At 59.3% G+C, this 27899-nt stretch overlaps 1 protein-coding gene across 1 annotated transcript in view; it reads left to right on the top strand.

Annotated features, from left to right (window-relative positions):
- Window positions 1-27899, top strand: part of CAMTA1 (calmodulin binding transcription activator 1) — a gene marked incomplete at its 3' end in the record, with an annotated part of 887568 nt that overhangs the window by 798290 nt on the left and 61379 nt on the right. The window contains 3 exon segments of the mRNA XM_082833351.1: window positions 781-2621; window positions 8174-8300; window positions 13804-13938. Of these exon segments, the coding sequence (XP_082689477.1) occupies window positions 781-2621; window positions 8174-8300; window positions 13804-13938 (2103 nt within the window).

Here is a 27899-nt window from a genome sequence, read left to right as displayed (position 1 = left end):
TGCTCAGAGCCTGAGGTTCTTTCTTCTCTGCCACTGAACTGGGGTTTAGGGCTGGGTCCTCACTCAGGTCTTCAGAAGGATTTCATCCCACAAGGAGCCAAGGATAGGCCCGGGCTAGCTAAATGGAGTGGGGGTGGGGGGTGGCCCCAAATACCTTTCTGCCTCTGGGATAAAGTCTAGAACCCTCTTTGGTCCTGGGGCCTAAGAGCTAGTCCAGGGAGAGTACATTGCTCTCTACCCACCGCACCCCCAGCCCCCTACCATCAACCACCGGCTTTCAGTCCCAGAGGGGCTTCCTGGGACACTGTGGCCTGAACAGGCATGAAAAGTTTCAGGGGAGGGGAGAAGGCCCCGGCCACCATCCCAGACTGAGCCATTCCAGTGAGTGAGTACGCCTCGGAAGGTGGGAAGGATTTTCCTGGAGGACGGCATTCTCCCCAGCCTCTCCTTCCCCGCCTCCTATGCGCTGGGGCTCTTCAATTACTATTTGAAAGGAGCATCGGGGACAAAGCCCCCCAGTCCAGACGGTGGTTACACAGGGCACCTGAGAACCCGGGGTGGGGTAAGATGGCCTGAGTCCCTGAGTGTCCGCCCCACGGCAGCCCCGAGGGGCCAGGGCCAGCCTGGACTCCCAGGCTGGGCTCCGCCAGACCCCAGCGCTCAGGGACGGGGCCCACTGCAGTCCTAGCTCTGACGCTCTGCGTGTGTGTGTGTGTGTGTGTGTGTGTGTGCACGTGTGTGCGTGTGCGTGCGCGCGTGTTGCGCTTCTGATCTCCGCAGGAGCGGGCAGCAGCGTGCACCACAAGTGTAACAGTGCCAAACACCGCATCATCTCGCCGAAGGTGGAGCCGCGGACGGGGGGTTACGGGGGCCACGCGGAGGTGCAGCACAACGACGTATCCGAGGGCAAGCACGAGCACAGCCACGGCAAGGGCTTGAGCCGCGAGAAGAGGAACGGCAAGGTGGCCAAGCCGGTACTGCTGCACCAGAACAGCACAGAGGTCTCCTCCACCAACCAGGTGGAGGTCCCCGACACCACCCAGAGCTCCCCCGTTTCCATCAGCAGCGGGCTCAACAGCGACCCGGACATGGCGGACAGCCCCGTGGTCACGGGCGTGTCCAGCATGGCGGTGGCCTCCGTGATGGGGAGCTTGTCCCAGAGCGCCACGGTGTTCATGTCCGAGGTCACCAACGAGGCCGTGTACACCATGTCCCCCACCGCAGGCCCCAACCAACACCTCCTGTCGCCCGACGCCTCTCAGGGCCTCGTCCTGGCCGTGAGTTCCGACGGCCACAAGTTCGCCTTCCCTACCACGGGCAGCTCGGAGAGCCTGTCCATGCTGCCCACCAACGTGTCCGAAGAGCTCGTCCTCTCCACCACCCTCGACGGGGGCCGGAAGATTCCAGAAACCACCATGAACTTTGACCCCGACTGTTTCCTCAATAACCCAAAGCAAGGCCAGACGTACGGGGGCGGAGGCCTGAAAGCCGAGATGGTCAGCGCCGACGTCCGGCACTCGCCACCAGTGGAGAGGGGGTTCGGCTTCACCACCGTCCTGACCAAGGAGATTAAGACCGAGGACACTTCCTTCGAGCAGCAGATGGCCAAGGAGGCCTACTCCTCCTCCGCGGCGGCCGCGGCTTCCAGCTCCCTCACCCTGAGCGCCGGCTCCAGCCTCCTGCCGTCGGGCGGCGGCCTGAGCCCCAGCACCACCCTGGAGCAGATGGACTTCAGTGCAATAGACTCCAACAAGGACTACACGTCCAGCTTCAGCCAGACGGGCCCCCACGTCCACCAGACCCCTTCCCCGAGCTTCTTCCTGCAGGACGCCAGCAAGCCCCTCCCCATTGAGCAGAACGCCCACAGCAGCCTGGGTGACTCTGGGGGCACCTTTGTGATGCCCACGGTGAAGACGGAGGCGTCGTCACAGACCAGCTCCTGCAGCGGCCACGTGGAGACACGGATTGAGTCCACGTCTTCCCTCCACCTCATGCAGTTTCAGGCCAATTTCCAGGCCATGGCGGCGGAAGGGGAGGTCACCATGGAGACCTCGCAGGTGGCCGAAGGGGGCGAGGGCCTGATCAAGTCCGGGGAGCTGCAGGCCTGTAGCTCCGAGCACTACCTGCAACCCGAGCCCACCGGGGTGATCCGCAGCGCCGGCGGCGTCCCCCTCCTCCCGGGCAACGTGGTGCAGGGACTCTACCCCGTGGCCCAGCCCGGCCTGGGCAACGCCTCCAACATGGAGCTCAGCCTGGACCACTTCGACATCTCCTTCGGCAACCAGTTCTCCGACCTGATCAACGACTTCATCTCCGTGGAGGGGGGCGGCAGCGCCATCTACGGGCACCAGCTGGTGTCGGGGGATGGCGCGGCGCTCTCGCAGTCAGAGGACGGGGCCCGTGCCCCCTTCACCCAGGCAGAGATGTGCCTCCCCTGCTGCAGCCCCCAGCAGGGCAGCCTGCAGCTGAGCAGCGCCGAGGGCGGGGCCAGCACCATGGCCTACATGCACGTTGCCGAGGTAGTCTCGGCCGCCTCGGCCCCGGGCACCCTGGGGATGCTGCAGCAGAGCGGACGGGTGTTCATGGTGACCGACTACTCCCCAGAGTGGTCTTACCCGGAGGTAAGCTGTCACTGCCGTAGCCTCCCGCACCAGCCTCACCTGCCCACCGCCAGCACCCAGCAAGGGATGCTCGTTTGCGTGTGGCTGCCCTTCCCTCGAAGCTCTGGACCATGCAGCTGTCCCCTCCCTCTGTCCCCATGGTGCCCGCAATACCCCCGGCTCTCTCTGGTGTTCTCAGTCCTCACAGGAGCAAATCGCTTTCAAATCAGGGCTCTCCTGGGAGGCCAGGTGGCCCTCCCAACCCTGCCAGAGCAATGTTTGCTGTCACCGCTGTCACCTGGCCGATGTCTTAAGATTCCACCTATGTTTTGCTTTGTCTTTTTTTTGGAAAAAGCATCCTAGGGCTGCTGGAAAAAATTTTGGAAATCACCACTATAGACCATCTGTATCCATTGCTTTGGATTTGTTTCACAAAACAAAGCAAAAACAAATTCCCATCACATTGAGAGGGAGGGTGCAGCTTCCAAAGAGTCATCTGTGAGATTTTGGTGGTGTATCCAGCCTCCACAAAATCAAAGACATCCCCCCACCCCACAGTCTGTCTCACTCCCGGTGGGGCTGAGATCTGACGTTGAGAATCATTGCTCCAAAGCAGGACCGCAGGACGACCCAGGTCTTGCCACGGTGGCCCAGGTGCTTAAGGAAGGAACCTTTGCTTTTCCTCCGAAGTAGAATGGCGTAGGAAGGGGACAGAGTGGCCCAAGTGTTCCCTAACCTCCTGCTGCCCAATAGGACACGATCCCTGACCCCTCCCAGTGCGCCTGCCAGGTGTTTGGAGAGCAGCATATGGGGGCCCCGATCAGCACTTTCTCCCCTGGGAGGTGGCTGCCCACGGCTCCCGTGGCTCCACTGCCACCTTCCCTAGACATTAGCGCAGGGGCTGCTGCCCAAGACACCAAGGGAAGGGTGCTCCTGAGAGACCCTGAAGCTCATGGGGTACCTCAAGGCAGCGATGCAAACCACGCAGAAGGTCTTCTGACATGGGCAGAGCGGGAATGCTGGCTAAACCCGTGCACGTTCCAGCCCCAGGTGCTGGCAGGGGCTCCCAGGACGATGCCCGAGTTGGGACAGGGTTAACGGGGTTCCCTGAGAAGCGCAGCATTTCTGAGAGCCCGTGTCGGCTTCCCAGTCTCCCCCGGGCGCTGGGGAAGGGGACACTGAGGCCCAGGGGGGAGGGCATGTGTCAGGGGGCACCCCTGGGTGTCCGTACTGCCTCTGCTGTGATTTCCCCCCCCGTCTCAGTTTGCTAACCTATCAAGTGGGGGTGGTAATAGTACTTGCTTCTTGGTAGAGTCTTTGGCCCGTAGTAAGTAATCAATAGTTTATTGTTATGTTATTGGTTATTACTCTGTGGCCATCACAACTCACGGCCCACTGTGCTCCTTTACGTGTCCTCCTGCCTCGGCCGTGGCGAAGAGGCTCCTCACTGTGTATGAACGCCCCCAGCTCTCAGATGCCACATCAGCCCAGGTAGTGGCCCCCCTTGGGACAGGAGCATCCCAGAGATACAGCAGGTGTAAGAGCTGCTCTGCCCGTGCACTGTGTCCTCGGGCAGCAGGCTCATCACAGCTCAGGTGTCCAGAGGTGACTGCCCTACGTGGTGAGGGGCACGGGGCTGGGGCTGGACAGTGTGGATTCAAATCCTGCCCCCCACTTTACTAGCCGGTGGTGACTTTGGGCGAAGGTCGCTGCCTTTCCTGTCTCTAAGACTGGGGCAACACGAGCGCTTTCCTCACTGGGTTGTCAGGACTGAGCGAAGAGCTCCAGCAGCCCTGCCTCTTCCACCCACCTCCAGGGACTCCCCCTACCACCACGGACCCCCAAGACTCCAGAAGACTGACTCAGTTTCCTCTTGGTGTGGCTCGCTGTGACCCCATCCCCTGGGGTGAAAGGTCAGCTCAGCCCAGCAGCTGGCTCCCCACGGGGATTAAGAAAGCAATTCCGAGGGGCTGGGAGGGAGGCCTGGGACTGGGGTTCAAGGAGGTCAGAGCTGGGAGTCGGGGCACTGCCTCTCGGGCCTGCCTCCTGGGCCTCAGTGTCCTGATCTGTACGTGGCTGAGCAGGGGTGGCCTCAAGGCCCTCCAAGTCCTCCGACCTTGGAGATCTGGTCCTTCCTCAGGGTGCTCTGAGGCACCCCGGTGCCCGTGTCCTTCGGCAGGAGGAGCTTTTCATCCCGGGACTCAACCTGTGAGCTGAGTGCACATCCCTGGGCGGGTCCAGGCCCTCCTTCCAGCCGCTGGGACCTGCGGGCACTGGTCAGGGGCTCTTGGCAGGCCTGGCGCTCTCCGTCCTGTATCCCAGCACCGGCCTGCAGATCCCTAAACTGTACCTCGGAGAAAGTCAGTTCAGCAGCTCGCCACACGAGGGCGGCATGGGAACGAGAAAGGAAAGATGGCCCGGGCGCCTCGCAGAGGGAGCGGCAGCCCCGCTTTTCCAGAAGCTCTGGATGCTTCCAGCTACCCAGAAACAAAAGCAGCTCAAATTCAATTCGATTTGGGAAATGCGCAAATGCCACCAGCTGGGCCCTTTGGAGCCCAACGTGGTTGCTCGGAGAGGCCTCTGTTGAGACCCCAGCGGCTCTGCCGGCCACTCCCTCCCCGCCATCCTCCCCCACCCAGTCCAGCAGCAGGGGCCGACCCTCCTGGGTTCTCCTGCCGGAGATAGCATCTTCTCCCCAGTCCTTCCTCTCTCCTCATAGCACCGCCTTCACCGGCTGGCATGGTACCCTTCGCCCTCTCCCCTTCTCTGCTGGGAAGAAGCCTGCCTGCCACCTGTGTCAGGAGCCCAGATCTAGCCAGTCGCTCGGCATCCTCTCCCAGCTCTAAACTTCGAGGGTGCTCAGGCACTCACTTCGCAGGGATGCTAAGGCCAGGGCCGTCTTGCTGTCTCTTCTTGAGCATCCCTCCCCCACCACAGGCTGCTCCCGTTTCCCCTCTGTTCTGTCTGCCTCTTCACCTGCACACACACACACACACACACACACACACACACACACACACACACCCCTATGCTGGAGGTGCCCCTGGGCCCCCAGGATCCGCCCTAGGGGCATCAGAAATCCAGGTCCTTTACTCAGGGCTCCCAGGGCACAGAGACCTCAGGTAGCATGTGTTGCTGCCTCTCCTCCCCCAAATGCTTCTGCGTCATCTCCCTCCACGGACACTCCTGCCGCACCAGGCACAGGAGGCTGCAATTAGAGCTGTCAGGTGCCCGCATCACAGCGATTCAGCACAGCCAGGCCGATGTCGCCATGGAAACCGTCTCCTGACCGGATGGCTGCTGAGCCCCTCCCGCAGCAGTTTCCATGGAGAAGGTGCTGATGTTCTCCAGTAATTTCTGCAGTCCTTTGTTCTTCACAGCAGCCCTGGCTTCATGCTAGCAGCCATTGAATGGGGTTACTGGGGTTTTTTTCCTTCTTTCTTTCTTTTTTTCTCACAGAGTTAACTGTCTGTGGCCTTTTGAAGACACTGCTCTTCCATTGCCCAGGATCCAGGGTGGATCGTGCCCTGAGCTGGCCTCTGGTGCCCCCAGGCATCCCAAAGTCAGGTTCTACCTGTGCCATATGGTACATCTCCCAGCCAGGAGCCCACTCCCAGCCCATGGGCCCAAGGATGCTGGCTCCAGCCCCGCCACTCCGACAGAACTCCAAATCTCTCTGCGGAGCCACGTATCAGAACCAAAGAGTGTCAAGGCCAGAGGGTCCCTAAAGCTCAAACGCCACCCAGAGAGGTTGGGCCACTTGACTGAGGACACACAGCTACGAGGGGCAGAGGCAGGCCTCCTGCCTTTGGCTCCTGGTCCTGAGCTCTGTCTACCACCCTCCAAACTTTGATTGTCTAGCAGTAAGATGACTTCTCCAGCCATTCCAGGCAGAGGAAGGAAGGCCCATCCAAGAGCACAGGGGGAAGGCCTTCCAGTCTGGGAGAGCCCCTTCCGTAGGGGAAGCTCCCTTCTGTGCTGGGCTGTGAGGGACCCACTTCCACCTCATCCCTGGAAACACCCCCTCCTACTGCTGATGCCCAAGGCCAGGTCTGCTTCCAGGAACGTTGTGTGGAGCCTCAACAGCCAGTCCTGTGTCGAGGCCGGGGTCCCTCCAGAGCACGGATGGGCCGGTGCCAAGGACAGGTCACCCAAGAACGGGGGACTGAGCAGGAGAGAACGTCTCGCTGGCATTAGGAGCAGCGGGAGAACTAGGGTCTGGCTTCTCTGGCCTGGAGAGGTGGGGGAAGGAGGGCCTCAGGCCGCACTCCTCACCCCCCCACCCCCCACCCCCCCAGTCTCCAGGAGGCGCGCCGCTCGACCTTCTCCTGCCTGGACACTAGGTGGTGCTCTCCACCCCGTCCTGGGCAGAGCTTGGCCCCCTGCCGGGAGAGGAGGCTGGAGCTCACGAAGGACCAGGAGAGCCAGAGGACAGCCAGCCCACCCTCTGCACCCCCAGGGCAGGCCTCCCTGACTCAGTTACCTGGCCTTCCCCTCAGCTGTCTGAGCTCTGAGTAGGGCACCTACACCTCCTTGCTCGCATCAGGCAGGACAGGCGGCTATTAATCACTAAGCTCGGACAATAGACAGGACTGCCCGGGGCACCGAGACGTAAGGCCACCCTCCTTGCTCTGTGGCTGCCCTGGCTGGTTCCAGCCAGAGGTCAGGGAGCGCCTGTACCCTTCGGGTGCTGTCCTGCACCTGGGCGCCTCTGGGATCCTTGGGGGCAGGGCCCTCTCCCCTTGAGCTGAGCAAGGTCATCTGAGCCCCACTCCTGCATCCCCCTTCCCCCCACTCCCCGGCTCTCGCCCTGTGGGGGCAGCTGCAGCCCAGCCAGGCTGTAAGCACATCGGTGCCTGCGTGTACTGTGTCTGCACACAGTGAGGGGGCCGTCTGGCCACCATGGCAACCTCTGAGCCCCTCCAGCTCTGAGCCTTCCTTCCAGTTTTCTGTTCTGCTTTCTTTCTCATTACCTTCTTCATCCAGCCCCTCTTCGCTGCCTCCCCCCCCCCACCCCGGCTATCCCCACCACACCCTAGGCATCCCGGGTCTCCCCTCATCTCCCCGCCAGAACGTCCAGTCCCTGCAGGCCACTAAGGTGCTCAAGCCCATTTCCGTAGCTCAGAGTTCACACAATCTGTCCACAAGCAAATGACAGAGAAAGCCCCTTCCCTCCCCTCCATTTCCGCTCAGGGGCCCCCACCACCCCCCGCCCGTTCTCAGGTGCATCCTGGGGGGAAAAGCTTGAAAAACTCTGTGCTCCCTTCTGCCTGGAGCTGAGTGTCCCACTTCCAGGAGGGGGTCAGGGATCCGAACTGGTGGCCCCCGTGCTGGGTGCCAGCTGACGAAGGCCAGGAGCATCTGGGGGCCCCTGAGAGCGCCGGGGAGGAGGCTGGGGGCCTCCTTCCCACCACAGTCCTGAAACAGTGGTTCTCAAAAGTAGGGCTTACGGGAATCGGCAGTCTGCATTTTCCACAAGCACATGGGCTGGGGGTGCAGCCGCGGGGGCCTGTGTCCCTCATCCCTCCCTCTGGGGCTGACCTCTGCCCCCCGCTGGTCTCTGTTCCCCCCAGGGAGGAGTGAAGGTTCTCATCACGGGCCCGTGGCAAGAAGCCAGCAATAATTACAGCTGCCGGTTCGACCAGATCTCAGTGCCTGCGTCCTTGATTCAGCCCGGGGTGCTCCGCTGCTACTGCCCAGGTGAGAGGCCGCCTCCCGGCAGAGGCCGCAGGGCCCAGAGCGCTGGACCCCGAGTCAGCCTGGAGGGGGTGACCTGGAGCAACTTGTGTCATTCCTCTGGGCCTCCGTTTCCTCCACGGTGCAGGAGTGGGTCCCGGATCAGCGATCATAATGGCATCTGTTCTGGACTCATGGCCCAGAGCATGATAGATGGGGACACAGGTGAGCTTGGCTGGGTTTTGAAGAGAACCTGATGGAGGCTGCTTAGACGACCAGTGAGCCAGGGTGACACACCCACGACTGGTCACAGCAGGAAGCTCTAGTCACCCTCCACCTGAAGGGTTACAGGAGCTGGTGAGAGCCAGGCGGGCAGAAGGGCCCCAAAAGGAGCCGCGTCTGGGGTCGGGGCCACGATGCCGCCCTCTCCCCCCCCCCCCCCCCCGCCCATGCCTCGCACAGCTGAAGCCACACAGAAGTCACGAGGACGAGAGGGCCCAGGCCATGCGGTCCACGGGGCCAGTCCCCTGCGGCACAGAGCGGGTCAGAGAGGGATGGAGAAGGCCCGGCAGACCGCAGGGGAGGGGGCATCAGACTGAGAATAACCCACAGAAGCTCCTTTGAGAGGCCGCTGACGCCAGCCACCCCATGGCCAGAAGGAGGCACAGGCTCATCGGCTCCTTTGGCTCTCAGGCACCGGAGGCCCCGGGGGCCGTCCCCGTGGCTCTGACCTTGTCCCTATCACTCGGGCAGGGCGTAGCTTGGTGTCCCTGCCTGGTCAACTTGCCCTTGGCCTCTGACCATTACCTCCTCCCCACTGGCCTGTTGGCTCCATGAGGACAGGGTCTGTGTCTTTCTTGGTCACCACGTGTCCCCCAGGGCTCGAAAAGTGCCTGGCACGTCCCCAAAAGGGGTGGATGTTCGTGAAGGAATCTGCTCACGTTCTCTGTTCCCTGGGTTGGTGCTGGGAGGACCCCTTGACTGGCCCCTCACACGCATCATTAGTTCCAGGGACGACCCGTCCAGCTGGCCCAGATGATGGACGGAAAGGCAGACGAGGAGGCGGGCGGGGAGGGCGGAGGGTCCCAGTCCGTGTTATTTGCAGCCGACAAAAAGGAGAGAGACAGAGAGAGAGAGAGAACGCTCCCCGTGGAGGACCAGGGGTGGGGAAGAGAAGTGGGGCCGGGGGGTCCCCAGGGCAGGAGTAGAGCTGGCCCGTGCCAGGGGCCTGGTTCACCTGGGGCGGTCCAGCTTGAACCTCCGGCCGCTGGAGCTGTCTGCCTTACCCAGCACCATCACCCTAGCCTGGGGCTCCCGAGCTGACATGGAACATCCTTCTCTCTCTCTCTCTCTCTCTCTCTCTCTCTCTCTCTCTCTCTCTCTCTCTCTCTCTCTCTCTCCATCTCCCCACGCAGCCCACCGGAGCAGAATGCTGCTGCTCCAGGGCTGGGCTCACATACTCAGCTTCCGCTTGAATGCAGCGGTCTCTGCACCGCAGACATCCCAGGGAGCCAGGGCTGGTGCCTGTGGTGGCCTCCTCTGCTGGCCCTGCCCCCGCCAGCAGCCGGGCTGGCTCGCACTCATCTCCCCCTGCTCCCAGGCTCCCAGCAGCCCTCCTGGGGCTGGAGCGCAGCCATCCTGACGCCAGCCAGGCCGGGTCAGCCTATCACAGCTCGGGGCCGCGTGTGGCTCATGCAGCCCCCCACCTCCACTGGGGAGGTAGGGGGAGGGGCAGCGTGTTCTTAACTATCCACTTATCACCTGCTGCTGGAAAGGGACTGGCCCAGCCTATAAATAGATGCCGCTTCCTGTACCTGGTTCTTGCCTGGCTGGAGACCCAGACCTCGCCTGTCCTGAGTTAGCCGACCCCTCCAAAAAAATAAAAAAAGATTGGCCTTTGCATACCGTCTGGATGGCGTCCCAGGCCAGGACCTGGCAAATCCTGTGTGCACCTCCCAGATCAGCCAGTTACCGTCGGGTGACGTGAGCCCGGAGGTTGACTTCTCTCAGTCCCCATTTCTACATCTGTAGAAACCACCGGCCAGATGGGCCGGGGGCTGAGATGAGGGTCCAGGAAGCTCCTGGCTTACATGCTCAATTCATGGAGCTGCTCATGAGGGAGGCCTTGCTGTTTCGTCCTGGTTGCGGGGAGGGGAGCTGGGAGAGGGGTCCAGGGCTGTTTGGGTATCAGCAGGCAGTTCTCCTGGTCCCAGAGCTGGCAGGAGAGTCTGCCCAGGTCACTATGCCTCCTAGTGGTTTAGGCTCCCCTAACATCTTGAATCTTGGACCCAGAGAGACTCAGGCAGCCTGTGGGCTGGGGGCCCCGCCCTGTTCCACCCCTAACCACAAAGAAGGGGCGTCCTTTTTGGACATCCTTGTTTTGAGGCCCAAACTAAAACATGTCACTCAGTAAGAGAGCACTGGGTGCTACATGCATTCGTTCATTTCTTCATTCGTCAAGTAGTTTGCCAGGCACTGGTAGGCGCCTGGAGTGGACCCAGCCCCTAACTCTAACCTTGACCGCGAGGAGCTCTCAGTCCAGGAAGGAGCTGGTCATGCACCCTGGGGGACAATGCTGGCTGCTCAGGAACCTCTTCCCTGGGTCTCCCAAAGCCTTGGGGAGCCTGGAGCTGATCTTAAAGAAGGACACTTGAAGCCAGAACCAAACTGGCCTCACCTAAAAGAAGGGCTCAGAGGCCTGGGAGCACAAGCCAGGTCACCTGAGGAGCTAGAATGACATGGGAAGAGGGGGCACAGGGGGTGCAAATGGCCCCTGCCCACTGGCCTCGTGCACATGCCCAGGCAAAACAGCTGGGGAGACTAGACCCCGACCAAGAACATGGTTCTGGGCGGCTCCCCCTCCATCACTGGCCGCAGAAGACACACAGGCATGGAAACTGCCTCTTGCAAGATTCCAGCAGTGTTCCAAGGTCAGGAGGGAGAAAACCCATTCAAGCCAGTGAGCTCTGGTGAAGCAGTGGTGAAGGAGGACTTGGGATTTAGCAAAGGCAACCTGGTCCTTGGAGAAGATGGAGGAAGCCCCCCAACAAAAAGACTTTGTTTGGGGGCTTCTGGACAGCCTCACGCTGGATTCCTTGGAGTCACCAAAGGCAAAAGATGAAATTCAAAACGAGATGAGTAAGTGCACTGCATTCCCTCGACAAGCAGGTATTGAGGGGCCATAACAGGCCAGGCACTGACCTTGGCCCTGGGCATAAAGAGGTGATCAGGACAGACTGGCTCCCAGCTCTCACAGAGCTTACATTCTACTGTAGGAGATGAAAAAACAAACAAGGAAACAAAGAAATAACCAAGATCACTGGAGAAAACACTAGAATATGGTCATGTGATAAGGTAACTTGGGAAAAGGGACAGATCCTCTCACGGGCTGGGACATTAGGCTGCAACCTGAATGATGAGATGGAGCTGGTCATGGGAAGCATGGGAGGAAAACATCCGGCAGAGGGCAAAGGAAGTGCAAAGGCCCAGAGGCAGGAACAGGTTTGGTAAGTTGAAGAAATAGAAAGGTGGGGTGAGTTGGAGGTGGCTAGGTTGGAGACGATAGCAGAGAACAAATCATGTCCATCCTTCTAAGTCATAAGAAGGAGTCTGATTAGGTTGTACTTGCAACGGAAGCCATTAGTCTTAAGTGGGGAGTGGCTTGATCTAAATTATGTCTTTCAAAGATGAATCTGGGTGTGTGGGAGAATGGATTGTAGGAGGGAAGAAAGAAGCAGGGAAACCATAGGAAGCGGCAGAGGGGTAATCTTTCCCGATTTAAGGAGGAAGGTTCCCTTGGGCAACACAATCCCACTTATTTCCTGTGGAGGCTTTGGAGTGTGCCCCCCACCCTAACACCATCCCAGCAGAACAGGTAGGTCTCAGGTGTGCTGAGGGTGCCCTGGGCAGGACGCTAATGCAGGAGTCCAGGCATCTAGGCAAGACATGATGGCAGCTTGGGTACCGTGGTGGCCATCAGGATGGAGAGAAGTAAATGGACCCAGGGCTTGCTGATGGACTCAATGCGGGGGAGGGAAAGTGAGTCCAGGAAATGTCCTGGGTGTCAGGCCCGCATGCGCCGGGCTGCTGGGCTGGGACCCAGGAGGCTATGACAGGTCCTCTCCGCTCTCTCTGGGGAAGGACGGGATGCCTTGGGATCTGCCACCGTTCCGGCGTCACGGCAGGTTGTACACATGCCAGGAGATGGTGGAAGATGAGCGGCAGGTGAGGAGGACCCTCCAGCTGGAATGTCTGGTACAGAGAAGGCTTGAGCTCCCCTGGGGCCAGCGAGAGGCAGCAGACTTGCCCAGAGGAGCAGAGCTGAGTGGGCGTTCGCTGACGCCCTACCCTCCTGTTGGTAAATGAGGCAAATCTCCAGGGAAGAAGAGTAACCACGAGCTTGGAGATCTACCTGGGGATGCCATCAGAGCCTAGGGAGGTCTGGACTCGGCTGGGGCCCCTGCCCAGAGAGGCGTGGCAGGATCTCCGGTGGTACCCCACCCACCGTGGAGCCAGCTTGTGACCTGGAGCCGAGGGACCGCACCAGGGTGGAAAGCACAGGGAAAAACACACTGGTCATCTTGGGGCAATGACTTCCCGAAGACCTGCTCTGGGGACCACTGCGTAACACATACACCTGGGATGGAGAGAGGCCACACCTCGACGAGTTGGTTTTCCCGTGGGCAACGAGGGCTGCATCAGAAGACCTCAGAGGGAAGCCAGGGCTTTACTCGGCCCTGGGGAGCAGCTGATTTGGAGAGCTTCCTCCAGTCTAAGCTTCGGAAAACCAAGAGCCCAAACAGTAACACGATCCCCGGGTGCGTCCTCCCTGGAAATCTGTCCTGGGAAGGCCCTGGGCGCTGGTTCCAGAAAAGCAGGGCAGAGAGCACAGAACACTGCTGTCTACCAGAGGCTGAGGCCCGGCAGCGCGGCCTGTATACACCCACTGGCCCCCAAGACTTCAAAACCAGCCTCACCCCCAGAAATGAAGCAAGTCTCTCTGCCACAGGTAGGCTCTCCTCTTGGGAACAGTGAGAATGTCCCCTGCGTTACTCAACTAATAGCTTTCATTGAGCCCCGTGTCGGGGTCAGAGCAGCTCACGAGGCCCATAAGGGCCGGTCTTCCCGAAGCCTGACATCCAGGCTTCGGGGGGGAGACGAAAGGTTTACGCCAGCCTCCTGCCCAGCACCACTGGGCTCAGAGTAACAGGCACAGACAAAGCTCTGGCCTTCATCGGGGATGCAGAAGAACTTCTGAAAATACAGAAGGCCGTGCTAGGTGAGTCAGGACAAGCCTGCAGGAAAAGGCGAAACAGAGAAATAGCACAAAGGAGTGCAAGGCAACTGCTGCACCTAAAGCCCCCCCCCCCCCGCTTCTGACCTTGAGGAATGCGCAGGCCCAGGCAGGGCTGGTCCATGAAGGGCAGGGGGGAGAGGGTCCTCCTGGCCCCCGGGTGGGGACATGAGGCTGGAGTGTGCCCGTGCCCCGGCCTCCTCCCTCCCTGACAGCTCTTTCTTTTGCTTTCAGCCCATGACACTGGTCTTGTGACCCTACAAGTTGCCTTCAACAACCAGATCATCTCCAACTCAGTGGTGTTTGAATACAAAGCTCGGGCCCTGCCCACTCTCCCGTCCTCCCAGCACGACTGGCTGTCACTGGACGGTAAGAACAGCGCTCGGGTCACCTTGCCAGGCCCCAAGGGAGAGGGACACTTGGGAACCCTGTGTGCAAGGTGTGAAAAAGGAGGAAGCATCCAGGTTTCCTAACTTCTGCTGCTCGGGGCGCAAGTCGCACCTCGAGAGGACGGGCTGGTCCCCACCCTCAATCTCGGTCTTTCCCTGGGACAGAGTGAGTAGGTGAGCTTGGACCCAGGGCTTGCCAGGGTGTCTGAGTGGCCAGACAAGCCCCTGAGCTGCTGAGAGGCCCCTCTCCGGACAGACCTGGGGCAGCAGGGTCCAGGCATCCTCTGCTGCCCCACCCCCAGCCCCAGGGCAGTTTCTAGAAGCAGAGGGAGCTCCTGGAGGCCATCACCAAGCCCTGAGCCTCTCAGAGGCAACAGCAATGGGCGAGGCTGGGGGAAGGCAGCCCAGGTTGGGCTTCTTTCTGATTCCAAGGCCTGGACTTCAAGGCTGTGTGTTGAGTGCTTCTGCCTTTTAGGGACCGTGAGCCACACCTTCTCATGGAAGCCCTCCCCGACCCAGCTGAGGGCGGAGGGCCAGGGAGCCCCCGGAGGCTCCAAGGCAGGAGGCAGGACGTGATGGCCAAGGATGCTTCTCTGAGAGCCGCTGGCCTGCTGCACGGGGGTGCCGAGCGGCGGCTGCTCCCCCTGGGGCGCCAGAGGCTCTGCAGAGAAAAGTCGCAGAGGCTGCCCTTCCGGGCCCGGGCATGCGCAGGGGAAGCCCCAGAGCTGGCCTGGGGGGCTGAGCCGATGGTCTGCTCTAGGCACCGAGACAGGATAGAGGGATGGCTTACACCCGCCCTTAGTATCAGGGCAGCCGCAGAGGTGCCCGTCTGTGGGGTACCTTGCTAGAGACCTTGCCGGCCCGAGGTGTTGGGTCTCAGCTAAGCTGACCCAGGCCCTCTGTGGGGGTCAGTTCCTTAAGCTCCCCTCCCCCATCCACAGCGGCCCTTTGCCTTCTCCCCTCTCAGACCTCCCCTTGCTGCTGGTCGCTGGAGGCTCTCTGGGCTTGGCCACATGCCTTAGGCAGCTTTCCTGGGCCACCCAGTGTGTAAATCTCTGCCTCATCCCAGCCCCGGCCCCAGCAGTGACAGGGGGCCTGGCAGCCGCCCTGGCCACTGAAACCTCTGAGCTGTTCCCAGAGGTGGCTTTGGGTCAGCAGGCGTCTGCACGCTGGCAGTGGCTGCCTGGGAGCACCAGGCTGGCCTTGGCAGCCACCCTGGCCGGGGCTGAAGCCAGCCAGCGCTGTGACGATGACCTGCAGGATGTAACAGAGAAGGGCAGGGTGACCAGGGGCTCCCGTTCAGGAAATCCGGTTTCAGTTTTGCAGAACAAATGGGAAAGGGAACAGGGAACTCTGCAGAGCCCTGGCTCTCCCTCAGTGACCAGGTCGCTTCACCAGGGTGCACTGCAGGATGCAGGGACCAGTCAGTGTCGGACCTGCCGGGAAGATGGAGCCCTTCAGAAAGCCAAGTCTAGCCAGGCAGTGCCTTGCCTCGGAGCACAGGAATCATCAGCCGTCCCCCCTCCGGAAGCCCAGAGGGCAGGCTGTACCGGGAGGCTGCTGGCAGGAGAGGATGCTGTGAGAGAGATCGTGGGGAGGGGAAGCCACCTTCACTGCTTCATGACGAACACGCCCCTGAGTCCTCGGCCAAGCAGGACACCTGCTCCCCAGCAGCCCCTCTGCCAGCACTTGCAGCTCTGAGCTCCATAGGCCTCCAGTTGAAATAAGCATCCTCCCAGCCCCTGGCAGAACACACAGGAGAGATGACAGGAGCTGGGGAAGGGACAAGGCAGGGCCACCCCCCTCCACAGAGCAGATGGGGGCCCCGAAGGACCCCATGAATCTCCTTCCCTTTGGGCTTGGCCAGGCGTCCTTTCAATAGCGGGAGGGGAAGGGGGGCCAGGGCAGAGGAACCGTGAGATGCCCACCCTGCCAGGGTGGAAGAGTAAAACTACCGTCTCCTTGCTCTTTTCCATCCCCCCCTCCCCGCCCCAAAATGAGTACAAGTGACTTATCTACCCAAGGATCATTCTCCCAGCATTTCACCAGCCTGATACATAATAACGGGGGGGGGGGGGGGAGCAGAACCGCAGCCTCAGCGCCAGGGTCATAATCCTCCCAGTGCAAAGGGGACAGCTGGGACAGCCCAGAGGGTGGAGGTCCCCCGGGCTCTGGCCAACTCTGTGGCCTGGCAGTGAAGAAGTGTGTCGAAGAAGATGCTGCAGCGACCAGGCTGTCAGAAGCCTTCCTCTCCTCTCCCCTCTCCTCCCGTTCCGCGGCTCCTTCCCTCTGCCCCTCCCGCCCCCAAGGTTACCGGGCAAATTCTCAATTAGAACCGCGGGGACGGGGAGGTGCGCGCGCTGCGGGCAGGGGGAGGGGCGGCGGTGGAACGGGAGTGGGTGAGGGGACAGCAGCGCCGAGCGAACTGGGGCGCGGCGGCCAGGCGACGCGCGTGCACACACAGGCGCACACACAGACACACGCACGCTTGCACGCCCAGCGCAGCTGCAATGCAGGGGCCCTGCGCGGAGCGCTGGGCAGGTTGCGCCCGCGCCCGCCCCACGGACTGCGGCACGGCTCAGCCCTCCCCAGCCCAGGGGAGAGAACAGGGACGTGCCGCCAGGGCTGCGCGCTCTGGCGCCGGCGGCCGCCTCCCGCTGCGCGCGCTCCTGGTCCGCACCACTCCACCCGCGTCCGTCGCCCTGCTTGCCATCCTGGAGGCGCTCTTTGCTCCTCCCTCCATCCCAGAGGGGGAGAAATGTTTGGGAAGAGATTTCAGCTTTCATTTGTTTAAAAAAATGGATTTGTTTGCCAGACTAAAGGCTGGGTGGGGCACGCGGAATCGAATCCGCGCGCGCAGCAGCAGCCGCGGTGGCGCAGCCTTTGTCCTGGGCGCAGCCTTTGTCTGAGCAGCTTGGTCGGGCGGGAGGCGATCGTCCCCAGAGAGGGTCATGGGCGCAGGGGCCCCGTGTCCCCCAAATCTCAGTTGGACACAGCCATCCAGGCGGAGACAAGCATGGAAACGGGGGAGGAGGGAGAACAGGGAAGAGGGGGCGCTGGCGTCGGCATCTACCCGCTCCAGGCCGGCTTAGGGGGGAGCACAGTCCTCTGGGTCTCGGGAGCTGCAGCGCTTCTCCCAAACTTAGGGGACTTGCCCACCCTCCCCAGCCCCTGCACTGTGACCTCTAGAGGACACAGGCCCTACAGGCTGGCAGATTGCGGGCCACAGTACCTGTTCGTCTTATGAAGGATTGAATGCATGAGCGAATAAGTGCCCACAGGACACAACAAGAGAGCGTCATCCAGCCCAGTGTTCAAGAAGGCTTCCAGGAGGAAGTGACTCTTCCACTGAGGCCTCCAGCCTGAGCAGGCATCAGCCAGGCTGAGACGGATGGGAAGGAGGAGTATCCCAGGCAGAGGGAGCGGCAAGGGCCCCAGGCTGGGGAACAGCCGCTTCCTTTAGCCAAGGGGCTCTGGGAACTACCAGCTTCACCATTTCTTCCCCCAGAGGTCCAGATTCAGAACAGATTTCCCCAGGCCTCTTGCATCAGGACCCCAGAGTGGTCCGGGGTGGCTCAGCTGTGCCTTTGGGGCACAATGGGACCTCTTCCAGGTGAGAGGTAGTCAAGCAGCCAGTTTACCCCGGGACCATTTTCTGAGGCCCTCTGGGAAATGTCCCTTCTGCCTGCCAGGGGTCCTGTGGACACAAACAGCCAGGGCTGTGCTGAGCGAGGGGAGGCTGTGCTGTGTGTTTAGACGGCCTCTCCTGGGCCTGTGTTTGCAAAAAGAATCAGCCCAGGCCACCTGACCCTGTGGCTCTGGAGCGAGGGGGTGGGGCGCACATCTGGCCAAGGGCACTAGGACACCTTTAAGAGATCCCTGTCCCTGGAAGAAAGGTGAGTGGAACTTCTGGGTGCCTGGTTCTTTCCCTTAACCAGCTGATGCTCCCCAAGGCCTTGGCCCACCCCTACCCAGCTGGGCCCCTCTCCAAACCCAGCTAAGCCGCTTATTCTTAGACTATTTTCAACTGCCTCTCGGGCAGCTGAGCCTCCTGCCGGAGTGAGAGGATTGGTGCGATGCACGGATGCGGCTTTCTTGGGCTCAGCCCGTCAGCCACCTCGGCAGGTCTCCTGCCACCCTCGGGTGGGGGAGGGACCGTGTAATCTCAGGCAGAGGGAGGGGGCGGGAACTCACATCTCACGGTCCAGGTGCCTGCTTCGGCATATGAAGCCTTGGGGCAGGGCGGACACCCCCACCCCCACCCCCCTCAGCCTGCCCTCCAGCTCACCGGGGCCAGAGGAGGGTATCTGGCAAGCCAGCCTCTGGGGCAGCCTGGCTCTGGGTTAGAGGTGTGGGAAGGTGGGAGCCTTGCCCCCTGTAAGGAGGTGGAGAGAAGGAAAAGCAAGATTTGGCCTCCTGGTTTGGCCTTCTGTGGCCAAGGCTTCCGTGCTAATAGATGGAAGATGTGTAGCTGGGATGGTCCCCAGCTCTGTCCCCTCCCCCCCTCCCAGCTGCCTGTCCCTGGCATGTGGCCATGCTTCTGCCAGCCTCTCCCCGCCCCCCGCCCCCCGCTGGCTGGTTTCTAATAGCAGCCTCCAACCACCAGGAGTGGAAGACCACACACTGAGCCAGAGGCCAAGGGTGCAGCCCAGGGGCAGCAGGAGGGGCCACTCCAGCTGTGAGAATGGCCCCTGGGAAGCTTCTGGATGTTTCCTCCCTCCAGTGAGGACACTCCAGGGCTTTCAGATGAGTGTACCTTGCGGGTCCCTCCTGGCCTGGCTCCCTCCATCCTGCAGAACCCCCAGCCCGCCTGCCAGTCCCCCCCCCCGCTCTGAGCCCGTGATGAACTGTCCACATGGGAGAACATCGACAGAGCCAGACAGAAAGTGTATCACTTTTACCAGATAATGTGGGGAGAGGAGCAAATGTTGAGTTGTAATGAATTTTAAATGCCACCATTGTACTGAAACAAATACAGTTTGTTTCGTGGGGTAGAATACAAAATTCAGGAGAGTTTTTTAGATCAGACATAGAGCATCAGTGAATGGGCTTGACTTTGGAGAGTGCCTTGAACCACAGGCAAAGTCAGTGCCCCGAGGGCCCACACCCTCCTGCCTCTGGGAGCACTTTGAAGAAGTTTCAGAAGCTTGGACGCAGGGGTCTTCTCTGTAAGTAAGAAGGGGCACTGTGAAGAATCTTCTGGCATTCACCTAGAGTGGGGTCTAGGGCACACTCCAGTGTGTTAACTCATGGGTGTCTGGGTATTTCTTTACATAGCGGTGACCTAAGAGATGATTCGGTAGTGGCAGAAACTGGTTTGAGCCAGTCTTACACTCGGGACGTGAAGCTGAGTGGCAGGAAGGGACTCTGGTCTGAGCTGCAGCTACCCAGTCAAGGCCTCACTCCAAAGCACAGGCTCCCTCTTCATAGTCAGTGTCTCTGTGCTCTGTGGGGTCCACGTCCTTACAGATGGGGGTGGGTGTCCTTAGCCCTCCTTAGGCAGAAACCAAGGGGCCTGGTGCTCAGATGTCTCCCCGAGGCGTGATCTCCTGCTGCTTGCGGCTGGGGCCACACCAAATGGATCTGGGTGGCAGGGATGGGTCACCTTGGGGCTGGGCCTCACCCGCCTCCTTGCATCAATGACAAATGGTGCCCTGCAGAGAAACGGCAAGCCCAGCAGCTGCAGAGGCCGAGGAGACAGCCCCTGGGTCCTCATCCTGGCTATTGGGGCAGGTAGCAAAGTAAAAACCAGTGGGCGAAGACCCAGAGCTCCGGCAGACGTGGCCACTCCTGCGGGGGCAGCTCTTGGCCACCGGGGGGCAGGTGGCTCATCCTGAGGCGAGAAGGTGGGAGGCTCAGACCCTCCCATGGTCAATATCAACCAAGTTATCCTTGACTGTTGCATGAGTCTCCTGGCAGTTCTAGAGGCTGGAAGTTCTAGACGCCCTGGTGCTGGCAGGGCCGTGCTCTCTCTGAAGGCTCTAAGGGAGAATCCTCTTGCCTCTTCCAGCTTCCAGGGGCCGCTGGCAACCCTTGGCACTCCTTGGCTGGTGGCAACATAACTCCAGCCTCTGCCTCCATCATCACATGGCATCTTCCTTCTCTGTGTGTCTCTGTGTCTCTGTTTTCTCTTCTTACAAGGACACGGGTCATTGGATTAGGGCCCCACCCAATCCAATGAATTCATCTTAAACTAGTTACATCTGTAATTAACTAATTACCAAGACCCTATTTCCAAATAAGGTCACATTATGAGGCAGAGGGAGAAGAGAGAGGCCCCGGAGAGCGCAGGCTACGTGAACTGAACGTTAACAGAACATTCCAGAAGGAGGAGCTGGCAATGGAGACTGAGAAGGAACAGTGGGGGTAGTCGGAGGGACACAGAAGAGGGTGGGGTCTCAGAGCCTAGAGTCAGAGGGCTTCACAAGGGGAGGAGGTGGTCCCTGGGGTCTGAGGGGCTGGAAATCATCCGGTGGATTAAAGACCCGGCAGGCCCTGGGATGCTGTCTCCAGGCCCCTCCCTTCTCCCTCTGCCCACTCTCCGTGAGGGCTTAGCCCCACCCAGGACCCTCTTTACCGTCTGTAAAGGTGCACTGATACGTCCACCTTTGTGCCTCTTCTCAGATCCAGAACCTTCCATCTAGCTGCCCCAGGACGTCGCTGCTCCGGTTTTCTTGGGCAAGTCAACGTGTCCCAAATGTTACTCACCATTGTTCTCTTATTGCCATGCACCCCCACCTGATCCTATACCTCCTACAGCCTCGGCGGAAAGTCCACCCCAGAAAACCCAGAGTCATTCCTGAGACCCCCTGCTCACGCCCAGCCCCCCAAACCCGTCACCATCCTAGTGGCCTTCTCTCCATCCCCTCTGCCACCACCTTGACTCGGCCCCAAATGTCCTTGCACGTCCCACTCCTGCTCCTGGCCTCTACTCTTGCCTCCTTCCACGAGGGCCGTCCCTTCTTGCATCACCAGGCGCCGCTCTGACTCCAGGGGACCTTCGTTCTCGTGGAGTTTACATCCTAGAGGCGGGAGAAAGATAACAAACACATCACAGAGGAAATATCGGGGCACTTACCATGGGCAGCCTGGTAGAGGGGGGCCAGGGTGGCGGCTTGAGGTCGGCGGCCGGCGGAGGCCTCTCTGGGGAGGCGCGATGTCAGAAAGGACGCCCACACGAAGATCCTGGGAAGGACGTTCCAGGCCGAGGGAATCGCAGAACAGAGTTCCCTGCGAGACCCGGAGCTTGGCGTGCAGGGGCCGCACGGTGAGCAGGCTAAGGGGAGGTGCAGCGGAACGAGAAGGGCCCGGGCCTCCGGGGGCCCCTCAGCCAGGGCAGGGGGCTGGGACTTGATCCCGAGGACAGCGGGAGGGTTATAAGCCAGTGAGGTGACACGCTCCGCCCCCTCCCCGGCTGCCGTCTGGAACATGAACTGTGTCTCTACTCAGAGGGCGACCACCCCGGGCGCTCTTGCATCAGTGCGGGCAAGAGATGAGAGCGGCTCCGACAGGCCGGTGATGATGAATCCCAAGAGACACAGTTTGGGGTCTTCTTGGGGGTAGAGTCAGGGGCCCTGCTGATGATCTGAACACGGAGGATAAGCAAGAGAAGGATGGGTAGTGCCTAGATTTGGGGCTTAAACAATGGTGGGGGACACGGGACCATTTCCTGAGATGAAGGACTTTGAAGAAGGTGGGAGAGAGGGAATCTCAAGTGGGTTTTGTTCATATTCTGGTTCACAGCCTGTTAGAGTTGCCAAGGGTACAGTTGGGTTTGAAAGTCTGCAGGCCGGGGGGGGGCCCAGAAAGGGGATAAAATTTAGATGTCATCAGCTCAGCAATGGAATTTAAAGCCGTGGGGCTAGAGACAGTTGCTCCATGAAAGAGGGTGGATAAAGGAGAGGAGAGAGCACAGGGTCAAGCACGGGCTCCCCCAGGGTTTAAATGTCAAACTGAAAAGTTGCTGGCAAAGGAGAAGGCGCATCGAGCGAGAGGAGGAAGATGGAGAGGATGTGACCGCCGGGAGGCCAGAAGAGGGTGTTTCAAGAAAAAGGAGGTGGCAGCCGTGTTAATACCAGGAGAAGGGGAGCAGAGCATCCCAGGCAGAGGAAACCGCATGTAGGAAGACCCCACGGCAGGAGGGAGCTCCGTGAATTTAAAGAACCCAGAGAATTGGCTGAAAACTCTGGTAGCCTGTCTCTGAGCTCACATCCCTGACTCTCCCCAGGCTGGGACAGGAAAGACCTGGCCCAGGAGATCTTGTGCCTCCACCCCTCCTCGTGCAGCCAGAGAAGAAGCCCCGGGCCCTGCCTCTCCTGCCTTGCCCTCTGCTGTTGGCCCAGAAAACCATCCCACAGGTGCGCGGGCCCCAGAGAGGCAGCTTCGCTGGCCCCAGGCTCAGGGAGACGTCTATCCACATCTGCTCTGAGTCCCAGGGACAAACTCCCTCCCAGTTGCTCCCCACTGGGGTGCAGGGACTGGTGCCAAGTCCCAAAGCAGGAACAAACTGTGACTCACCCGCCAAACGGTGTGTGGATGTCAGACCCAGTGGAGACGGCTCTCAGGCCCCGACCACCGGTTGTGGCTGGAATGCGGGAATCCTGCAGATGGACCCAACGGCTGCCCGGCAGTCCTGGTCCCTCCTTAATCAGTTACATCGGACTCCCATTGTTCCACTGCGCCATTTAGACGCGGGTCAGCTGTGCTTCAGGGGGCGTGGCCTCGAAGAAAGTCCTCTTGGCAGAGCTGGGATCCCAGAGAGACCAGAGGGCCTGGGGAGACGGCCAGTTCAGGCCAGCGATTTGAAGGCTTCCTTAGCCTTTCCTAGGATCCGGCCCCAGAATGCACCTCCCTGGAAAATAATGGATATGCTGATCTGTTGACCCAGCAGTGGGAACAATGGTCCTGAGACGGGGAGACCCAGGACATCGCCCGCGAGCAAGGAGAAGGGGCCGTGGGTGGGGCGGGGGCTGGTGTGGCCTCCAGAAGGAAACGGCGTCCTGGCGGTCCTGGAGCTGGATGAGAGGAGATTCCCACCTCCCCTACCAACGATCCAGATCCCAGCCTCTGGGTGGGGCGAGCACAAGCCCTCTCCTTTTAAAAACTCCCCCAAATACACGTGTTTCTGATCCTTTCCAAGCAGCCCAGCGACTGACCTTGTCTCCCGCCTCTGTGACAACGAGACATTCACAAGAGCCTGATAGGCTGAGGACCAGCTCCCTCCACTGCTGACATGTTCCACTTGTGAACTTAAAGTCCTTTGCTTGAGGAAAAAAAAGTGACAGGCAGGTATGTGTCAGGTGTTCCATACTTAATAATGGGAGACGTTTAAAAAAATCCATGGCAGAGTGGAAATAATTGATACATCAGAAACAGACTTAGAATGTTCGAGAATTAGAACTTGGAAGAAACGGTTGTCGCATTGTCCAACCTCCTCATCCCTCTGGAAGGAACCTGGGCCCCCAGAAGAGTGGCCACTTGCCCCGAACCACTGCCGAATCAGGACAGAAGCCCTCCCGGCTCAAGATCAGCGTGTGCCCTGCACCCTCCACCCACTTCCCCTTCTCCACCCCACAGCCAGACTCACAGACTCCGGAAGCCGGGACACAGGGCAGGTGAGAAACCAGCTGGCCGAGGCCCTGGGCCAGTCCTGACATCAGCAGATGGAGAGGTCCCCCGAGTGTCCTTTCTCCTGCCCAGGTCCGAGATGGGCCCTCACGCCATTTGGTGACACCCACTTTTAGAAGAGCTGCTGACGCCTTAGGTCACCTCAGCCACACCAAAGCTGCATCCCTTGGTCTTGAGACACGAGGGAGAGCTGGCAGACCTGTTGGCACAGAGCTGTCCGCCCAGGGGTCACAGCAGCTGACATCTACGTGCCACCACCTGCCGGGCCCTATCCACGAAGCGTTTACGCATATCGATTCACTCAAACTTCCCAACTACCTACGAGGTCCCCCATCCTACAGGTGAGGACGCAGACACACAGTGAGCAGGTGATGCCGAGAGGATCATACACAGTGGTCTGACCCCATCCGCCGGCTCCTGACCTCCACGCAACGAGAGCCTTCCTCTGCGCCTGTTCTCCCTACTACAGTTATGCTGCGTCCGATGGGGGCCTCCAGAGCTAGAAACATCCTTCATCCCTGCTTCTCCCTTCCCCACAACCCTCTTCCCCCAAGGCAAGCAGTTTGCAAAGTAGGACTTTTAAAACCCCCCCAGGGCTTCCTCCTCCCATCTTCCGGGGTCCTCTACCATTTTTCTATCTCAGGCCTTTAGCATCACACACCCGGGCTTGGCGCCTCCCCGTTGGCCTTCCTGCCGCCACATTCTTTCCCGCCCCATCCATGCTGTGTATCCCTCATGCTTTTGGAAAGGATTGACGGGAACCCGCTGTGTGCCAGGCGCTGTGCAAGGCGCGGTCCCCTGGGAGAGACAGGCCCCAAAATTGGTGATTGTAACCCAGTGCAGCACGATGAGTTAGAAATGGAGGCGGGGCTGCCAGCGGCACCTGTTGGGAGGGGCGTGGTCATCTGGGAAGGTCAGAATCAACTCTGACTGCAGCACGGAATCCAAGCCCCTTTCTAAGCTGCCCTCAGCCTGTCTTTCTCGGCTTACCTTCAGCCGTCACCTCCTCTCCCCCTGCACAAGGCTCTCCCCTCCTCTCCACCAAAATACCCGATTTCCCCAAACATACTGTAGTGTTTCTCACCTCGAGGGCTTCACACTTGCCATTCCCTCTGGTCTCTCAGGTTATTTTTCCTGGGGCTGCTCTAGAGAACTCCTGCTCTGCTGAAAATTTCTACTGTAAGGCCCTTCCCCTCTAAAAGCTGACTTCCCCCCTCATCCCACTGCCGCCCACACAGGATGCCTTCTTTTTATTTGGCTTTCCCATTACACTTGGTAAATTCCTCCCTTAGCAATTCTCTCTTTGTAATCATTTATTCCCTAACTGGTACCGGAGCCTCCAGTAGGTGCCAAGCCCTGGGCCAGTGCTGAGATTAGAACAAAGGAATGAATGAAAAAGAGCAGATGAGGTTCCTGTGCTCACCCAGCTTACCATCTAGCAGAGGAAAAATCAGACCTGAACGCCAAACCTTTGCACAAATAAGTGTGTGGGGAGCTTGTGATGGAGGGTTAAGAGGAGGTCTGGGAGGGATTTCTTGAAGAAGTGGCCCCTGAGCTGAGATCTGAGGGAGGAGCAGAAGTTAACTCCATGGAGAGGGGAGGGAACAGCATGGGGAATAGCGTGCACGGACAGCCCTGTGGTGGGAGGAGCCTCATGGATATAAGGGAGCATGTGAAGGCTGGGGAGGTGGAGAGGGGCTGGGGATCAGACCAGACAGGTTAGAGGGGTACCCAAGCACCAGCCAGGCTGAGGCATGCTGGCTTTATCCCCAAGGAGAGGGAAGCCATGGAAGGTTTGAGAGGCATGGACGTGACCAAGTTTGCATTTCAAGAAGTGCTTTTGGGTGCTGCATGGAGGATGGATTGAAGGAGAGCCAGAGCTGGCGAGGGTAGACCAGTGAATCCTCCAGGCTAGAGATGCTGCTGGACTTGGCGGTTCTGGGAAAAGGGGACCATCAAGAGAGATTCAGGAGGTAGCATCAGTAAGACTTGTAGATGGGTTAGGTACGGGCGTTCCGTGTCGTGCACCCTGGAGGAGGACTGGTCACGAGTTGGGCTAGTTTGAAGGGCCTTTGGGACATCCATGGGAAAAGTGAACAACAGCAAGTGAGTGGACTTAGGCTCCAGAGCTCAGAGAAGCATGTGGGCAGGAGAGAGACATCTGTGACATGACTGCATGGAGGTGGCATGGGAAGAAATGGGTCAAGGGGTGTGGATGAAATTGGCAAAGGTGAGAATATAGCTGAGTTCTGAGGCCAAGGACTTTTGTCTTAGTTATAATCATGTCCTAAGAGGCCAGGAACACAGTAGGTGCTCAATAAATATTTCTTCAAGGGATAGACGGACGGACGGACGGATGGATGGATGGATGGATGGATGGACGGACGGATGGATGGACGGACAGTGGTGTCTTTGTGACACTGCTGACTGACTCCAGCTTTAGGCTACAGGATCCCTGATGTCAGAAACAGCTGGGGAGGGTGTCCAGAACTGACCAGGCACCATCAACCCCTTTCTGGTTTCCCTGTCACTGGACAAGCTTCAGGCAAATAACCCAAGGCAAGAATGCAGAAGCTTGACCTTTATTAAAAATGTGCCCTTGAGGCTGCCTTCAGAGCTTTTAAGGGGCAGAGAATTCACTACTCAGCTCCCTGGATTTGGAAAAGGAAGAGAAAAAGCAAGTCTCCTCCCTGAGCTGCTCAGACCCATCTCCCCTCTGGACCAGGTCCTTGGCAAGTCCCTGCATGGTGTGTCACCATCCTGGGGTCTGGAGGAGGGCGTCATCTGACCCTCTGTGATTCTCTCATTGTCTGACCCAGCTCTACCTTAGCCTGGTGAGTGAATGAATAAGTGAATGAATGAGTCGGTAGGTGGGTAGCTGAGTCAGGAGCCATGAAAACCTGCCGGTCCACACCCACCTCCATGGAATTCACTGCACCAGAGTGCTCTGGTATGACAGTGACAGCCACTCCAGCCAGGCTCCACGCCAACAGCTTCACGTTCATGACCCTCAGCCAGGTCACAAACCACAGTGGAAGAAACAGCTTTGGCAGAAGGCAGCCTGTACACCTGCCCATCAGTAACTGGTACCTGCTGAGTCCCAGGCATCTGAGGGGCACTCTCCTGGGTTCAGGGCTTTACGGGTCAACTGGGCGTGCCCCTACCTCCAGGAGTGCACGGCCCAGGACATGAGGCAAGCCGGACAGCACAGTTGGTGTGATGAGTGCCCCATAGTGGCAGGTTCCGAGTATTAGGGGAGCACATGAGAGAGGCAGGGAGTCCCTCTGTGCTCCCATCAGGAAGAGGATGCACTTGACAGGCGTTAACTCTGTATGAAAACTATGTTTGTTCGGAGGAACGCTCTCCATGTGTAGAAGGAATGTGCAAACAGTCAGCCAACTCACAATCCATGCACGGTTTCCATCATTCATGGAAAGGACTCATAGAGGCCATGAAAGCCGTTATACTCCCAGTTACAGTTTATTACATCAAAGGGATTCAGATGGAAACCAGCCAAGGGAAGAAGCGTGTCCAGCAGGTCCAGGAGGGCACCAAACACCCACCTTCCACTGTCTTCTCCCGTGGCCTGTGGTCAGCATCAATGTCCCTGCATCAATGTGTGGCAATGCTCACGGAAAATCACCAGTCAGGGAAGCTCACCTGAGCCTCGGTGTCCCACCGCGTAGGCGTGAGGGATTGCCCTCACGGCTGATCTCGGTCTCCGGTCTCTCCCGAGTTGGCTGAAACTGTGTGACCGAAAGTCCTTCCCTAAACCACATAGTTGATCCTTCTAGAGTGGCCAGCCCCTCCCCTACAACTCTCCACTGTAACCAGCTCCTACCTTAAATCAGACTGTAGGACTCTCCAGTGACTCAGGCAAACTAAGCCACTCCCTCCGGCAGGACATTCCAAGGGCTTAGAGATCACCTCCCGGAAGGCAAGGACAAAAGCCAGACCTCTCTTTGGTCAAGGTTAAAGTCTCTACTGCGCAGAATTGCACCTCCCCTCTTCTGCCCCCACCAGCCTGTCTCCCCTGCTCCTCAACCAGCAGACCAATTTCTTTTTGCTGTTCTTGCCTCAAGAGGAAACGCTGAGTGTCTGACATGTTTTTTGCTGTGGTTGTTGCTGTTGTTTTCAAAGTGTCGCCCCTACGCGGATACTGTGTAGCGTTCAGCAATTCTTTGGGGCTCAAGAACACATTTTATTATGAAACATGGTTTGGGCAACTACTTTGTCTTCTGCAGAGAATACTGTGCAAAGCTCAAGGTTTCCCGGGCAGAGATGTGAAATTCACTACATTACAGACCCATCCAC

Source organism: Leucopleurus acutus, assembly GCF_964270905.1.
Source record: "Leucopleurus acutus genome assembly, chromosome: 2".
Lineage (NCBI taxonomy): Eukaryota > Metazoa > Chordata > Mammalia > Artiodactyla > Delphinidae > Leucopleurus > Leucopleurus acutus.
This window is presented reverse-complemented; position numbering and strand designations above follow the sequence as displayed.